This window comes from Triplophysa rosa, linkage group LG7 (genome assembly GCF_024868665.1).
Source record: "Triplophysa rosa linkage group LG7, Trosa_1v2, whole genome shotgun sequence".
NCBI lineage: Eukaryota > Metazoa > Chordata > Actinopteri > Cypriniformes > Nemacheilidae > Triplophysa > Triplophysa rosa.
Genome location: NC_079896.1, coordinates 20,488,228 through 20,506,678, shown reverse-complemented (window position 1 = coordinate 20,506,678; position 18,451 = coordinate 20,488,228). Strand labels below are relative to the sequence as shown.

The 18,451-nt window shown below is 48.6% G+C and overlaps 1 protein-coding gene across 8 annotated transcripts in view; it reads right to left on the bottom strand.

Annotated features, from left to right (window-relative positions):
* Positions 1–16,678: 16,678 nt before the first annotated feature.
* Positions 16,679–18,451, bottom strand: part of lrrfip1b (leucine rich repeat (in FLII) interacting protein 1b) — a 45,978-nt gene continuing 44,205 nt past the window's right edge. For all 8 annotated transcript variants that reach the window (XM_057337915.1, XM_057337907.1, XM_057337909.1 and 5 more), the window contains one exon: positions 16,679–18,424. In XM_057337915.1, the coding sequence (XP_057193898.1) occupies positions 18,314–18,424 (111 nt within the window). In that variant the 3' untranslated portion in view covers positions 16,679–18,313. The remainder of the gene's footprint in view (positions 18,425–18,451) is intronic.

The following is an 18,451-nucleotide window of genomic DNA, read 5'->3' as shown; positions in this document are numbered from 1 at the left end:
AATATTTTTAACAGATCTTTGGAGCAGTGTGAAGTCCCTTCATGCTTCAAACGCTCCACCATCATCCCTGTACAGAAGAAACCCAAAATATCTGGACTTAATGACTACAGGCCTGTTGCTTTAACATCTGTGGTCATGAAGTCATTTGAGAGACTTGTACTGGCCCACCTGAAGGACATCACCAGACCACTTCTTGATCCCCTCCAGTTTGCTTACCGAGCAAACAGGTCTGTGGACGATGCAGTAAACATGGGACTGCATTACATCCTACAACACCTAGACAGACCAGGGACTTACGTCAGGATCCTGTTTGTAGACTTCAGCTCGGCCTTCAACACCATAATCCCAGACCTCCTCCTGCCCAAGCTTACCCAGCTCTCTGTGCCAACCTCTACCTGTCAGTGGATTATTAACTTCCTGTCGAACAGGCAGCAGCTAGTGAGGTTGGGAAAATTTAAATCCAGCACATGTACCATCAGCACCGGAGCTCCTCAAGGATGTGTTCTTTCTCCACTGCTATATTCACTCTACACAAACGAATGCACCTCTACAGACCCTTCTGTCAAACTCCTGAAGTTTGCAGATGACACCACAGTCATTGGCCTTATTCAAGACGGTGATGAATCTGCCTACAGAAAGGAGGTTGCTCAGCTGGCTGCCTGGTGTAGTCAAAACAACCTAGAGCTGAATGCATTCAAGACAGTGGAGATGATAGTGGATTTCAGAAGGAACCCTCCATCACTTCCTCCCCTCACCATCCTGGACAGCACTGTGGATACTGTGGAGTCATTCAGGTTCCTGGGCTCCACCATCTCTCAGGACCTGAAGTGGGAGTCCCACATAGACTCCATTGTAAAGAAGGCCCAGCAGAGGTTATACTTCCTCCGTCAATTGAGGAAGTTCAACCTACCACAGGAGCTACTGACCCAGTTCTACTCAGTGGTCATCGAATCTGTTCTGTGCACTTCAATTACTGTTTGGTATGGCTCGGCCACCAAATCAGACCTACGAAGACTACAACGGACAGTTCGTAGTGCTGAGAAAATTATTGGTGCTCCTCTGCCCACACTTCAGGACCTGTACGATTCCAGAGTGAAAAACAGGGCAAGAAAAATCATCATTGACTCCACACACCCATAAACTCTTTGATCTGCTGCCCTCTGGCCGGCACTTTAGAGCACCAAACACCAGGACTTCCAGACACAGAAGCAGCTTCTTCCCCCAGGCAATCTCCCTCCTAAACAGATAACTGCTCCTTAAGAGCAATATTCCACTTCCACTACCCCTATAGTGTGCACTATAGTGCCTTATTATATCTACATCTTATGTATACATGTATATAACACTACCTCTACTTACTAAATTATCCAATTGCACAAGTGTACATACAATCTGTTAATATGTTTATTCTACTATATACTACCCTGTACAATGTCTCTTATATGTTATTATCCCCCATTTCTGTAAAATAGTCTATATTTTATATATGCACAATTTAGAATCTTTTAGACTGTAAATCGCATTATATTGTATTGTCATTGTGTTGAATGTCTGTACTAGAAGCTTCCAACACCAAAGAAAATTCCTTGTGTGTGCAAGCACACTTGGCAATAAAGCTCTTCTGATTCTGATTCTGATTCTGAGATAAATTGCTCACACAGGAAACCCCGCTGCATAGAAACCATTTTCTACTTTTGGACCTTTTTATAAATGTAGTGGAGTAAAAAGTACGATATTTGTATTTCAAATGTAGTGAAGTTAAAGTACAAGTACCCAGAAAAAATAATACTCAAGTAAAGTACAGATACTCAAAAAGTTTACTTAAGTACAGTACTCAGGTAAATTTACTTCGTTACTGTCCACCTCTGTCTGAGTCATTCTGTTACAGGAACGCTAATTAGTCAGTTTGTCTTTAAAATAGGAGCAAACAAGACTTTAAAAAGTGTGTGTGCAATGTGTTTTTTGTTTGGTAGTGGAGCATGCTGCATCAGCTCTTGAGAGATCTGGCTGCCCTCTGTGTGTTTCGTCCGCTGAGGGCTGTGCTCACATCTGTCTCTCTTTGTTTTTTAATGCTAAAAAACATACCATGGAAAACATTATACGTCTCTTGCAAAATCAAACACTTCACTTTTTTCATAAATGAACTTTTAAAAAGTGCTCTACGACCATCAAATGATTAGCCATATGATTAGACTCCAGTTTTTCATATTGCGTCCCACTTTCAGGCAGAGGTGTAAAGAGTACCTGAAAACCATACTTAAGTAAAAGTACAGATACCTTGCAGTGAAAATTACTCCATTACAAGTTACAAGTCACCAATTCCAAAATGACTTCAGTAAAAGTCTTTGAGTATCTGATTTTAACAGTACTTGAGTATATTACTCATACTGAATGTAGGCTCAAAGCAGCACTAGTCCTCAACACTTAAGAGACATGTCAGTGAAAAACAAGAAACAGTCGATTCGTGAGGAGAGCAATCGCATTTCTTTTCTTAAATCATAATAAGACTGAACACCTCAAAATTGCAACAAATCATGGTCGACACCATAACCTACATCTATTACAAAAACCCAAGTCTCATTTAAGATCAAGTGCTCATAAGTAAGCTAACATTCTTCAAAAAGGTCTCTTCAATATAACGGATAAATAAAATAATGTTAGGTAAAATTAAAAAGTCAAAGCCAGCGATTGTCAACTACCTGATAATGCACTCGTATTCACATTAATAAGTAAGGGCAAAATTCAGAAGAAGTACCTTCAATGCCCTTTAAATGGCAATATTAATTATTCTGTAGCAAAAATAAACTTCTGCAAAAAAAGATAGGTGCCATGCAAAATGTAATGTGTAATTGCATTAGTCATTACAAATGTAGTGGAGTAAAGAGTACATATACTTGTTCAAAAATGTAGTCAAGTAGAGAGTAAAAGTTGCTAATATCTTTAATACTCAGTACAACTACAAAGTAGCCAAAAAGATACTTAAGTACAGTAACTAATTACATTTACTCCAATACTTTACACCACTGCTTTCAGGATTCTTTGGGAGGTCCTTCATCTCTTCTGACATTTAAATTGCCAGGACACAGCACACTGTTCTGTATCAGGAAACTGGATTACTGTACATACATGACCTGAGATTTATGTAAAAGTGAAAAGTTTTAAATGATTTTTTAAGTTTAGTAAAAATCATCTTCAGAAATAAAAAAAGGAAAAGTTCTTTATTTTACTGTGTCTAGTGCAAACCATCGAGTTACCATATAAATTGGACATCTGATATTGAATGATAAATTTCACATTCATAATTATTTTGGGAGTTGAGAGTGTTGGGTGAAAACACAAGCACAGTTGTTCTAGTACAGTAGTCAACATTTGAAGTGGATCATAAAAAGTTAATCAAAGTTGTCCTAGACAAAAACGGGTATTGTTCTTGTCTTAGGACAACTTTGATGAACCTTTTTGATCCACTTCAAATGTTGACTACTGTATGTTAAGATACAAAACCTTACTCTTACACAACCCTTACACAACAAGATAAAGCAGTCTGTTGGGTTTACATCTGAAGACAAACATTTCTTGTAAAACAGACCAGTAACTTCCTCATAACTAGAGCATAAGGGAATTGATACTAACTTGATAAACATGATTATGGGTGTGTATGTAAAACAAGGATTGTATGAGGTGAACATAGAAACTGATCTGAATATGTGTCATATGTCAACAGACATTGAAAAACAACATGCCCATATTTTCAATGACACATCATAAAGAGTGCATTCCATTGCGTTCCATTATCTATCAGTGGAATAATAAAACATTTTTTTACTGTTTTATGCAGATTTTCAATTATATTTAAAGACACAATTATTAATTTTCGCCGCTTGAGGTCACATTCTAAACCTAACAAAGGTGGCTTGATGATGCTGTGAAGGATTGTGAAATGATAGTAGTTTCATTGCGTTTGAGTCACGAATATTTACAAACATTTCTTAGAGTTATATTTGGCAACAGAACCTGCTAAAAATAATAAAGAATAATTGTGATCCATGATGACTGTGCAAAATAACAAAAAAGAGTGGCATGCGACAACTACTACTTACACCGGTTAAATATGTAAATTTCTCTGGATTTAAACATTGTTGGAAAGATTTGAAAGGGAACATCTTGGTTACGGATGTAACCACAATTCCCTGATGGAGGGAACGAGACGTTGTGTAGAGCCGACAGATGGGGTTTGACTTGAGAACCTATCATCTTCTGATTATTTTGAAAAGGCCAATGCCAATGAAAATTGGCGAATGAAATTTGCATGCCGAACTCCGCCCCGGACATCCGGGTATAATAGGAACACGGCATGCAGCATTCATTCACCTCTTGGTCTGAGGAGCCTGAGCATCCCCCAACCACCAGCGTTGTGGCAAGGAGGACACAACGTCTCGTTCCCTCCATCAGGGAACTGAGGTTACATCCGTAACCAAGACGTTCCCTTTCTGTCGGTCTCTCGACGTTGTGTCGAACCGACAGATGGGGTTCCTATGGAAAACGCCACAGCGCTGCGCCGCGTCACAATTACCAGCGGAGCGACGTTGACTGGCCTGGGCGAGTCAGACATGAGCGCTAGCGCGGAATTGTAACTGTCCAGTGGAGAGGGAGGGGGGGTCCCAGAGCTTTTTGGAAAAAGGTGGGAAGCCCCTGCCACCGGCCGTCACAGGCGGAGGCCTAGATTCTCTAACAGCGAGAAGCCGCCCGGCACCGTAAGGGCCACTGGGTAAGCATTAATCCCCCCTGGGGGAAAAACGCTACAGAGAGCACTGTCCTACCAAAGGGAGGAATTAGTGCAGACACCACATGGTCTCACCATCAGGGGAGAACTCATGGGAAAATGTGCGGACTGAAGGAGTTAACCGCAGGGTGGAAGTCCACCTAGGGAGGTCATGGGTTACCAAGGTGGGAGCCATTCATGAGGATATATCAGACGGAACAGCCCACGGAGGGGGGGGTTACCACGTCTGGAGCACTAGGTCTGGTTAAAGCTATGTGGTAGATAACTCAACTGTTCCCCGGCCTAAGGAGGCAGGGCTGCTCTGCCCAGCCTGCCCCCAGGAGGGTGCTTAGTGATGGATGGAATGCCTGTTCTTTACCCAGTGGGGAAAGAAGGAAGGCGAAATAGCCGCTGCTCCCCCTAGAGGAAGGGGGAAGGGCTTTCGCAGGCGTACGCCTTACCGGATGCCGGTCCTATCTGTTGCCCTGGAAGAAGCGGGCTGACACCAGTTCCACGCGTAGGTTGTAAAACCTCGCGAAGGTGATGGTCGTAGCCCAACCCGCAGCTCTGCAGATGTCTGCCAGAGAGGCGCCCTGAGCCAGTGCCCAAGAGGAGGCAACACCACGGGTGGAGTGTGACCTCACTCCCAACGGGCAGGGGCGATCTTGTGATCGGTAGGCCATAACGATGGCCTCCACGATCCAGTGCGCCAGCCTCTGTTTGGAAACAGCCCTCCCCTTCTGCTGACCTCCAGAACAGACAAAGAGCTGCTCAGAGCTTCTGAAGCTCTGCGTGCGGTCCAAGTAGAGGCGCAGTGCGCGTACTGGACACAACACGGACGGGGTTGCCTGCAAGTTCACCACCTGGTCCCGAAAGGGAGTGGTGGGAACCTTGGGCACGTAGCCGGGCCGTGGTCTCAGGATAACGTGGGAGTCTCCAGGCCCGAATTCTAGGCAACCCGAGGACACAGAGAATGCCTGTAGGTCCCCTACCCTCTTGAAGGAGGCGAGAGCTACCAGGAGGGCCGTCTTTATCGACAGGCGAGAAAGATCGGCCTCTCCTAGGGGCTCGAAGGGGGGCCTCTGGAGGCCCTCCAGGACCACTTCGAGGTCCCAAGAGGGTACGGGGCGCGGGCGAGGCGGATTCATCCATCTCGCGCCCCTCAGGAAACTGGTGACCAGGTCGTGCTGTCCTAGAGACTTACCAGCAACTGGATCGTGATGTGCGGCTATAGCGGCAACATACACCTTCAGTGTGGAAGGGGAGAGGTTCCTCTCAAGTCTCTCCTGGAGAAAGGACAGTACGTACCTGATCGAGCATCTGTGTGGGTCTTCGTGAGAAGAGCACCAGGACGAGAAGAGGCGCCACTTGAAGGCATACAGTCTCCTAGTGGCCGGGGCCCTAGCCTGTGTGAGTGTCTCTACCACCGCCAGGGGTAGGTCGCTCAGGATCTCCTCGTCCCGTCAAGGGACCAGACATGGAGGTCACAGAGGTCTGGCCTGGGATGCCGAAAAGTGCCCTTCCCCTGAGAAAGAAGGTCCTTCCTCAGGGGAATCGGCCAGGGGGGAGTTGTTGTCAGAAGCACCAGCTCTGAGAACCAAGTCCGGTTGGGCCAGTAAGGCGCAACTAGTAGCACTTGATGCTCCTCTTCCCTGACCTTGCACAGGGTCTGTGCAATGAGGCTCGCTGGGGGGAAGGCATACTTCCGCTTGTCCCGCGGCCAGCTGTGCGCAAGGGCATCCGTGCCGAGGGGACCCTCGGTCAGGGAGTACCAAAGCGGACAATGGGTGGAGTCCGGGGAGGCAAACAGGTCCACCTGTGCCTGGCCGAACTGCTCCCAAATGAGCTGGACTGCGCGGGGATGGAGTCGCCACTCTCCGCGGGGCGTCGACTGACGAGAGAGCGCATCTGCTGTCTGGTTCAGGATGCCCGGGATGTGTGTGGCTCGCAGGGAGCTGATCACTTGCTGACTCCAGAGGAGGAGGCGCCGGGTAAGTCGTGTTAGCTGCCGTGAGCAAATGCCACCCTGACGATTGATACACGCCACGGCAGCTGTGCTGTCTGACCGGACCAGCACGTGCCTGCCCTGCACGAGAGGTTGTAGCCTCCTCAGTGCAAGTAGCACAGCCAACAACTCTAGGCAGTTGATATGCCAAAGCAGGCGGGGGCCCGTCCATCGCCCCGACACTGCGTGCCCGTTGCACACAGCACCCCAACCCTGCAGGGAGGCATCCGTCATCACTACGATGTGCCTTGACACCTGCCCTAGGGGGACCCCTGTCCGCAAAAAGGTTGCCCCTCGAAAGCGAACCGTAGGAAAGGCCGATGACGATGGAGGATCGAGACATGAAAGTACGCGTCCTTCAGGTCGATTGCCATGAACCAATCCTGACATCTGATGGTTGACAGGATGCGCTTCTGCGTGATCATCCTGAACGGCAGCTTGTGTAGGTGCTTGTTCAGGACACGCAGATCTAGGATGGGGCGCAACTCCCCGCCTTTTTTGGGGAAAATGAAGTACGGGCTGTAGAACCCGTTGGACATCTCGGCTGGTAGGACGGGCTCGATCGATCCCTTCGCCAGAAGGGTGGCGACCTCGGCCTGAAGCACGGGAGCATCCTTGCCTCTGACTGAGGTAGAGAAGATGCCCCAAAACTTGGGCGGCCGTCTGGCGAACTGGATCGCGTAGCCGAGACGGATCGTCCTCCTCAGCCAACCTGACGGACTGGGAAGCCGAAGCCAGGCTCCCAGGAACCCAGACAGGGGGACTAGGGGTTCGATCTGCCTCATTGCCCCCGCAGGGGGTGGTTCGATGGCCAGCAATACGGATCCCTTGCCGGGGGAGGACCCCCGGGGAGGAGATCGGCTGTGCTGTTTTTCCTGCCTGGCGTTTGTGCAGCTCAACGCACTGTCTGACTGAGAGTGCTGAGGGCTGGTGTTTATACTCAACATTGCGTTTCGCCATGGTGCAACGTCGAGTTGCCGTCCACTGTCGTGTCGAGAGTGGGAGCGGCTGTAATGACCCAGAGAGAGAGGAAACTCCTTTTGTGAGAAAGTGGGCGCTGGCCCCCCGGAGGAGGCCAGCAGATGGTGAGACGGGGCAGGAACCGTCCCTGTCCGATCCCCCAGCGATGTCGCTGGTAGCTCGATCTCCCTGGGGTCCCCCCCATCAGGGCCGCTTCTGCTTCTGCGACGGCTGCTGGCGGGGTGGCGGTTTCCTCGTCAACGTCCTTTTCCGGGAGGCAGCCTGAGAAGGGGGCCCTGGAACCGGACCCGGAGTCGCGGAGGACCGGGGCTGCTGGGAAGCAGACGTCGCTCGGGATCTCGAAGGCCTGGAGGCGGCCGAGTCGCGGCAGGGAAGGATGTGTTTGATCGCCTCCGTCTGCTTCTTCACCGTCGAAAACTGTTGGGAGAAATCTTCAACGGTATCACCAAACAGCTCACCCTGCGAGATGGGGGCATCTAGAAAGCGAACTTTCTCAGAGTCCCTCATCTGCACAAGGTTAAGCCAGAGGTGCCTCTCCTGGACCACAATGGTGGACATCGCCCGACCTAGGGCCCGCGCCGTCACCTTAGTCGCCCGTAGAGCGAGGTCAGTGGCGGTGCGGAGTTCCTGCATTGCCACTGGGTCGGTCCTACCCTCGTGGAGCTCCTTCAACGCCTTGGCCTGGTGAACTTGCAGGATGGCCATGGCGTGGAGGGAGGAGGCAGCCTGTCCCGCAGCAGTGTAAGCCTTCGACACCAGGGATGCCGAAAACTTACACGCCTTGGAAGAGAGTCTAGGCAGAGCTCTCCAGGTGGCCACGGTCTGCGGGCACAGGTGCACCACGACAGCACGCTCCACCTGGGGAAGCTCGACATAGCCTATGGCTGCCCCACCATCGAGGGAGGTAAGGGTGACAGAGCCGGTCTGACGGGAACGAGCCGTGAGGGGGGCGTTCCACATCTTACTGAGCTCCTCATGCACCTCCGGGAAGAACAGGACCGGGGCCGGGCGCGGTTTGGAGCCGCGCTCAGACCCGAGGTACCACGTATCCAGCCGCGAGCGCTGGGGTGGAGGCAGTGTGGTACACTGCAACCAAATGCTCGCGGAGGCCCGGAATAGCATGGATGACATCTCGACGCTAAACTGGAGCTCCGAGGAGTCGTCGGGGTCGGATGCCAACAGGTCGCCCTCCGATACAGCAAGCGACATCTCATCCTCGTCACGCACTCCCGAGTACATGACTGAGGAACAAGACGTGGTAGAACCGTCTCCTGGGGGGCGGTCAGACAAGCGAGACGTGGCGTGAAAGGTCCGTGAGCCTGCGGCTGATGGGTTAATGCTCACAGTGATCCCCATAACACCCCCGGTGCTAACCGAAGCAGACGGCAAGGCCGTAGCCCTTGCGGTCTTGGAACGGGTAGCAGACGGGTTGGTGGCTGTGTCCATAAAGAACACAGCCACCCGTGACCGCAACGTCTGGATCGCCATCCGCCCGCAGTGCAGGCAGGACGTATCCACAAAGGCTGCCTCAGAGTGCCGGAGACCCAAACACCTGAGGCAGACATCGTGTCCGTCCCCCTCCTCAATGAGCGCGTTGCACCCACGAGAACAGCGGGCCATGCCACGCTGGAGAAATTTGCTCTTTTAGAAGGAAATTTGCTCTTTTGACAACTCCGGAACTGCTGAGATGCCCAGGGGAGAGTAGATGCAGGAAGGGACTGTCCGCTGAACCACATCGTAGATTCCAGCAGGAAGGTAGATCGTGAGATCACAAGAAGATCAACGAAGATCTGCAGAAGATCATCAGATGCGTAGGCTCTGAAGACCAAAAGGTGAATGAATGCTGCATGCCGTGTTCCTTTTATAGTCCGGCAATCAAATTTCATTCGAAATTTGATTTATTTGAAATTTCATTTCAAAATAATCAGAAGATGATAAGTTCTCAAGTCAAACCCCATCTGTCGGCTAGACACAACGTCGAGAGACCGACAGAAAGGAAACCTCAGTTCCCTGATGGAGGGAATGAGACGTTGTGTCGAACCGACAGAATGGGGTTTGATATTGAGAACCTATCATCTCTGATTGTACTTTTAAAAGGCCAATGAACTTGGTGAATGGCATGGCATGCCAGTCTCCGCCCCGTACATACGGGTGTAAAAGGAAGATGGCGTGCCCATTCATTCACCTTTGGGCTGAGGAACCTGAGAGGCATTCTCGGTCGCTGCAGTGGATGGCGAAGCTTTGTGGCATGAAGGACACAACATCTCGTTGTGTCCGAACTGTTACATACGTAACCAAGACGTTCCCTTTCTGTCGGTCTCTTGACGTTGTGTCGAACCGACAGAATGGGGTTCCTATATGAAATGCCATGGCGCTGCGCAGCATCACGACTTCCCGCAGAGCGACACTGACTGGCCTGGGCAAGTCACAAGTGAGCGTAACCACGAATCGTAACCTTCCAGTGGTGTAGTAAGGCATCAATTGCGTGAATAACGACGAGAGGCTCTTACTAACGGACAGGCTGCGGCCTTTGCTACTCTAGGGGCGAGATAGCTGCCCGGAACTGTAAGGAACACTGGGAAGCGCTACACCCTCGCCAGAGGAGGGAACGCTATGGAGACCACATCTGCCGTAGGGAGATAATACGTGGAATACCTACACGCCATTGTTCGCAAACCAACTGAACTTGATGCTCCTCTTCCCTGACCTTGCACAGGACCTCAGGCTCACTGGGGGGCAAGGCGTACTTCCGCTTGTCCCGCAGCCAGCTGCGTGCAAAGACATCCATGCCGAGGGGGGCCTCGGTCAAGGAGTACCAAAGCAAACAATGGGAGGTGTCCAGGGAGGCAAACAGGTCCACCTGTGCCTGCCCAAACTGCTCACTCTCCACGGAGCGTGACCTGCCGAGAGAGCGCGTCGGCTGTCTGTTTGAGGTCGCCCGGGATATGAGTTGCCCGCAGGGATTCCGGCTGCTGACTCCAGAGGAGTGGAGGCCCTGACGGGGACAGCCTAGGAGAACCAGGACATTGGTTGCGGCTCCAGCCATACCACCGCTGTCGGGCCGCTCTGACATGTTTTCAGGGCCTGGCACCCACTCTGTCTCTAAAAGAGCTTCCTTTCTGCGCAAGGTTGGGGCAAAGGTGTCGATCTTGGACCACCAGAGCAGACACCGTTTGATCCAGCGCGTGCGCGCCGCCCCCTTGGTTGCCCGGAGAGCGAGGTCAGTGGCAGTGCACAGTTCCTGCATAAACGCTGGGTCGCGCTTTCCCTCGTCCAGCTGCTTCAATGCCTTAGCCTGCAGGATGGCAATGCCATGAAGTGCGGAAGCAGCTTGACCCGCAGCAGTGTAAGCTTTCGACACCAGAGATGAAGAAAATGTACATGCTTTGGAAGGGAGCCTTGGTCAGTCCCTCCAAGGTGCAGCGGTCTGCAGACGTCACGCTCAACCTGGGGTACATCGATGTAGCCCTTAGCTACTCCGGTGTCAAGGGAAATCAGAGAGACCGAGATCGTTTGCTGTGAATGCGTCGAAAAGGGGGCGTTCCCAGTCTTTGCGTGCTCTCCGTGCACTTTCCGGGAAAAAAGGTATTGGGGCGGAACGTGGTTGCCAACATGCTCCGTATCCAGGTACCAAGAATCCAGCCGTGCGCGCTGCGGGGATGGCAATGTGGTGCACTGCAACCCGAGGCTCGTGGCGGTTCGGGCAAGCACAGCTGACATCTCCGCGTCAGACTTGTCCTGGGCTCGACCAACCGAAGCCGGGAGCTGCAGGGAGACATCAGCGTATGATGCCAGAAAGTCGCTATTCGATGCTGTGAAAGAAGTCTCATCCTCTGCACGCTGATGCATGGATCCGCTATGGGACGGTCAACTGCCGCCCATCAGAGACAGGTTAGGCGAGCGTAACAGAGCCTGGACAGTCCGCGGCATTGCTGCGACGGGTTAACGTCCATGGGAACCCCCATATCACCATCGCCGCTCGCCGCTGCAGACGGCTTGGCAGCCGCTGCAGAAAGGGAGGCAGACGATGTTGTGGCTGTGTCCAAAACGAACACAGCCAACTGTGACCGCAAAACCTTGATAGACATGTCTCGCAGATACTGACGCATATGTGCAATTTGCTATTCTGTGTTAAAGTCTGCAAACTCCAAACATTTTTAGTACACCTTTAGTAGACTGCGATTACACCGATTCGGACGACGATCCACCTCTCTCTTCCATAGCCGTGCGGCTATTCTCGGAAATTCTCGGGGATAAAGCGTTTGATCTTCGAAATGTCTTCGCCCCACTCTAATATCATAGCAAGTGTTAACCAACGTATCCCTCTAGAGCCTTTTTCACTGTTCTATGGTACAGTGGACAATGCTATTCAGCTAATTAAATTGGCTGGGCAGGACGCTTGGCTTGCTAAAGCTAACATTACAGACGCCTTTAAGATCATTCCTATTCACCCCGCAGAGTGGGCTCTCTTCGGTGTTAAATGGCAGTCCAAGTTTTATTTCACTGTCAGACTTACGTTCTGGTGCAGAAGTATTCCGCATATCTTTAATAACTTATCAGAGGCACTGTGTTGGATCCTGCTGAACGCATGCAAGCTTCTGTTCATTCTTCATTTACTCTATGATTTCTTGCTGATCGATTTTCCGTCACATCAAACCCCCATCTTAGATACGCTTAAACATATTTTCAGCAACGTAGGAGTTCCTCTTACGGAAGAGAAAAACTTAGGCCCATCAACTTCGCTGAAGTTCCTGGGTATAAGGCTCGACACAGTTAAAATGCAAGCCTCTCTCCCTAATGAGAAACTCACGAGAATTCGTTCATTTATTGATTCTTTTATCCGTTCGCAATCAGTCACTAAACGAGAATTGCTCTCACTGCTTGGCCATCTCAATTTCGCTATGAGCATCATTCCTCAAGGTAGGGTTTTCATTTCTTGTCTGTTAAACGTAGCCCATAGCTAATTTAAACAACACCGTGCACTGTGACGAAGGAGAGAGAGCGCATCGGCTGTCTGGTTCAGGTCGCCTGGGATATGTGTGGCTCGCAGGGATCTGCTCCCCTGCGGACTCCAGAGGAGGAGGCGTCGGGCGAGACGTGTTAGCTGCCGTGAGCGAACGCCACCCTGGCGGTTGATATACGCTATGGCAGTTGTGCTGTCCGCCGGACCAGCACATGCTTGGCCTGCACGAGAGGTTATAGCCCCTTCAGTGCAAGTAGCACATCCAACAACTCTAGGCAGTTGATATGCCTGCGCAGGCGGGGGCCCGTCCATCGCCCCGACACTGCGTGCCCATTGCACACGGCACCCCAACCCTGCAGGGAGGCAGCTGTCGTCACCACGACGTTCCTCGTGACCTGCCCGAGAGGGACCCCCGTCCGTAGAAAAGTCATTGAAGACCAGGGGTTAGGGTGCGTTGGCAGAGAGGCGTAATCACCATCCGTCTGCTGCCCGTGTGCCACGGTCTCCAGGGAACTCGACTCTGTAGCCAGTGTTGGAGCAGTCTCATGTGCATCAACCCGAGGGGTATCACCACCGCCAAGGATGCCATGTGCCCAGGAGCCTCTGAATTTCAGGGGGACCGCTGGCTGCTTGAAATATTCCAGGCAGTTCAACACTGACTGAGCGCTTTCTGAGTCAGTCGCGCTGTAATGGAGACAGAGTTGAGTTCCATACCAAAAAAGAGGATGCTCTGCACAGAGGAGAGCTTGCTCTTTTCGGTTGACCTGTAGTCCCAATCGATCTAGGTGCCGAAGCACTAGGTCCCCGTGTGTACATAACAGATCTCACGAGTGTGTCAAATGAGCCAGTCGTCGAGATAGTTTAGTACCCGCACACCTCTCTCCCTGAGAGAGCAGACGGTGCACGGGATCTCGGAGGCCAGAGGGAGGTCGAGTCGCGGCTCGAGGATATACTTGATATCCTCTGTCTGCTCCTTTACTGTCGAGAACTGCAGCTCGACCGTATCACCAAACAGCCCCCACCTTGCGAGAAGGGTGCGTCGAGAAAGCGGACTTTCTTGGCATTACTCATCTGTGCAAGGTTCAGCCAGAGGTGTCTCTCCTGGACCACAAGTGTGGACATCGCCCGACCCAGGGCCCGCGCGGTCACCTTGGTCGCCAATAGAGAGAGGTCGGTGACGGCGCGGAGTTCCTGCATAAGCGCTGGGTCGGTCTTACCCTCGTGGAGCTCTCTCAGCGCATTGGCCTGATGGACCTGCAGGATGGCCATAGCGTGGAGAGAGGGGACAGCTTGGCCCGCAGCAGAGTAAGCTCTCGACACCTCAGATGCCGAAAAGCCTACGTGATTTGGACGGGAGTCTAGGTCAAGCCCCTGGGGGACATCGACGTATTGTCTAGCTGCCCCACCATCGAGGGAAGAAAGGGCGATGGAACTAGTTGACGTGTACGTGCCGAAGGGGGGCATTCCAGGTCGTACTAAGTTCCTCATGCACTTCCGGGGGAACACGGCACTGGGGGCGAGTGCGGCTTGGAGCCGCTCTCAAGCCCGAGGTACAGTGTATCCAGCCACGAGCGTTCGGAGAGGCAGTGCGGTGCACCGCAACGCAATGCCGGCGGCCCGGGAAAGCATGGCTGACATTTCGACATCCGCTTCTTCCTGAGCTCGACCCCCCGAGGGAGGGAGCTTCAAGGAATCGTCGGAGTCTGATGCCAGTATGTCACCCTCCAATGCTGCAACAGACATCTCATCATCACGAACCGTTTCCGATATGTGGTTGAGGAACAAGACGGTGGGACCGTCTCATGGGGAACGGTCAGACGAGCGAGACGAGATGCGAACAGTCCGCGAGCCAGTGGCTGACGGATTAGCGCTCACAGTAATCCTCATATCACCCTCGCTGCTCGCCGTAGCGGGCGGCAGGGCCGTAGTCCTGCCGTCACGGAACGGGAAGCAGACGAGGTGGTGGCTGAGTCCCGTGGGAACACAGCCACCCGTGACGCAACGTCTGAATCGTCAACCGCCCGCAGTGTGGGCAGGACGTATCCACAACATCTGCCCCAGCGTACTGGAAGCAGACATCGTGTCCGTCCCCCTCCTCGATGAGTGTGTTGCACCCACGACAACAGCGCGACATGCCACGCTGGAGAAATTTGCTCTTTTAGAGAAAAAACTCGAACACTTCTGGAACCGCCGAGACGCCTAGGGGAAGTCGCCGCAGGAAGGGACAGTCCGCTGCACCACGTCGTAGAACCGGCAGTCTTGTAGTTGCTATTTGTAGCGAAGTCTCTTGATCATGAGCGAAGGCTCCGAAGAACAAAAAGGTGAATGAATGAGGCACGCCGTCTCCCTTTTATACCCGGATATCCGGGGGCGGAGTCCGGCATGCAAATTTCATTCGCCAATTTCATTGGCCTTTTCTAAGAAGTTGGAAGCGATTGGTTCTCAGGGACGAACCCCAATCTGTTGGCTCGACACAACGTCGAGAGACCGACAGAAAGGGAACTGAGGTTACATCCATAACCAAGACGTTATAGAACGCGGGTATATCATGTCATATACGTCTTATTCGTTTTGATAATAATGAATAATGTTAATAATACTTTTTGTTGAAGGAAAGGGAATAATCTAAATGTCTAACAATGTAGATCAAAATAAGTTAATTGCTGCCAAATGAATAAATGTAAATGTACAGTTTATTATTCATTCACTGGGAACATTTCCTCACCAGCACAACTATAATGGGCTACAACTCGATGTTACTTATATGTTACTTATATTTGGGATATTTAAAGAAGTTTTATTGTTTAAAACTGGACAAGCTTTTTTAATTAGGTAGTAAGGTATTAAATGTCAAAATTATAGATTATATAAGTGAAACTCACTTTTCAAGGAATACAATAAATACCCTTATTTGGGGTTTTATTTAGTTATTATAAGCGAAAGATAAAAATTAAAAATTGTTTAGCCTTTAAAAAACAATCGTACGATTATCAAAATAATTGTTAGTTGCAGCCCTAATTTATTGTGAATGTCTGAACATAAACTTTATGTACTTTTAATACATTTTTCTCCATTGTTTTATTAGTTTTCAGAGCAAAAGATTAAAAGAGTTTATAAGTAAAAGATCAAATTAAAAATAGTTTAGTCTTTTATCTGATTAAAACTGATCTCGCATACCCCTCAGAAAATGTGCAGTTGCGCCCCTGCTCATGACTTCTCTCTGTGTAGTTTGGTAGTGTGGTGCATCAATTAACCACTACAGTGTAGTGCTGTGAATTATATATTTAGTCACCATTTGTCCTGTGAAGGGATGCAAAGCAGTTGATTGTTGAACTTGATGCATATATTTATTTAAATAACAGTTGTCTAATTACTCAGATTAAATTGTCTTTAAGAGGTTTGTTACAATACCCTCCATCTGAAACCACCTACTTCCATACTATGTATAGGCGAAAATCAGAATGGGTCATGAATACGAAACCTCAGTATGCCAAAAGGAGGCGAAAAATACTTGTATGGTTTACTGCTTCTGCCAAGATACTTGTGTTATGCATTTTAACACATTATGTGGTATTTTATCATGGACACGATGACTTTCATTTAGGCAAGAAAGGCTTTATAACTAAGGGTTTTCTGAACTTAAAGAGTTTTTATGCAACTGGGTCCTGGCACTTGTGGAGTTTAGGCATTTTTAACAATCACAAAGGACTATGGTTTCAGCTAAAAGTCCTGTTTATCGTTCTGATGAAGGAGAAGAAGAGGTCAGCCATAAGCCTGAAAAGTTATAAAGCTTACATCAAACTGAACCAGAAAGCAGAACTGACTTCCCAGTGCAAAAAAAGTGCTGCCCTCTGCTGTTGAACACCATTGTTTGTAGGTATAATAAATAGCAAAAATCCATAATTCTTGTTTGTACATAAATACAAATAAATACATAATAAATACTATACAAATAACAAGTAGGTCAGTGTTATTGCATGAATTTATTTCTTGCTATGCCATGTCATACCAAACAGCTGTTAACCAAGTCATAATTTACTGTCATGTCTGTTAATTCCAAATTTATACGCTCTTGAGATCTCATGTTTGTATTCAGTGAGTGTGTAAATGGTGTGGTGCTTTGTCTCACATGGTTGCACAACCACTGGGAGAGACACAAGGTAAACTCACAATTATCAAATCCTGTGATAAACCGTTTACCCAGAAAATATAACATCATGACAATCACAGCTTTCAGCTTTCTATAGTTTTCAAAATGGTGTATGTGAACATCTTGTGTAAATGCAATGGTCAGTTACACAGGGAAAAAACATTATTGCAATAATACTCCATTTGTTTCTTGAAAAAATGTTGTAATTTCTATAAACTTTAAATGCATTAATGGTACACTCTGTCAATGGCAGACCATGATTGAAAGTGCTATAACAGCCTTTTTTAAAAACCAGCTGCACTTCCAAATGTGTGTTGTGTTTACAGACTTATGGATCATATCTTTAAAGGCTGGTGTTTTCTCAAATGTCCATTTAGCCTTCAGACCATTATATATATTTATGCGTCATGATCTGAGACTGTACTTGACATGAAATAGTGTTTTGCTAAATTGTGCTTTTACTAAACTGACCACCACATACAGTATATCTACAGTCTTAATACATGGAAAGAAACAGACGGTGTCTTTTTTAGTCAGTGGTAAATGTACATTTATCTTTTGGCCAACGTTACTTAAATAAATGTAAAATCTGATCTGAAACAGAACCTATACTTTTTCAACAATAAAAGAAATGTAAGTTCAGGAAATTGAGTAGCAGGACAACAAGTGAAATATTTCAAAGCTTATGAAGATCCTTCTTATTGTATTGTATAAGTATGTTCTTCAATATGTTACAAAACAATTGCATTTAAACAAAAAATACTAACATCTTATGTACACACACACACACATAACTATAGCATGAGTTTTTCATGAAACAGTCAGCATGTACAACTCCAAAGTGATATATCACATACCATGAACATGTCTGTTGTTAAAATGGCTCACAAAAAAAATAAAACTTTTTTGTCCAGAAGACTATTTCTGCATGTGATAGCATACATTGTATATCTCACCTACACAATACCTGGGGATTAACCTGCAACCACAAGCATTCTCCAATGATTGTTGATATCCACATACATTTTAACCATTTCCAAATCATACAGAGAAGTGGAACACTGATGCTGGAATAAAGTGCATAATCCGATAAGGTAAATCAAAGTCCAACTCCACTGATTTACTAAAGCAACATGCTGCCAAAGCTGTGGTCTGCCTGGGGTGCTTTGATCTGAGGTCGACAATGCAGTCTGGTCATGTCAATAAGTTTTAAAAGTGCATGAAGGACCTAAATTCTGCAAAGGTCACTTTGATGAGCCCCAGTTTACATATCTTTGATGTGTCATCTGCTTAGAATCTTACAAGCAGCCAATTGGAAGCTGCTTGAATTAAAGTTTGACATTTAGGCTTGTCTGCCATATTTCAGAATGTTACAAAGCCTGAATTAGCATGAATATGACTGGGCTGAATATGATAAGAACCATGCCCAGTAATCAAAGTGGGTACAGGTGGGCGTCACTGCTGTGCCAACAGGGCACTCCGATTGGCTTTCATCTTCTCTAGTCTCTTCGTAAGGTGGCTGTTGGTTGCTTCCAGCTCATCTACGCGGTCAAGTGCAGATCTCAGCTATAGAGTACACGTGGCAAATATACA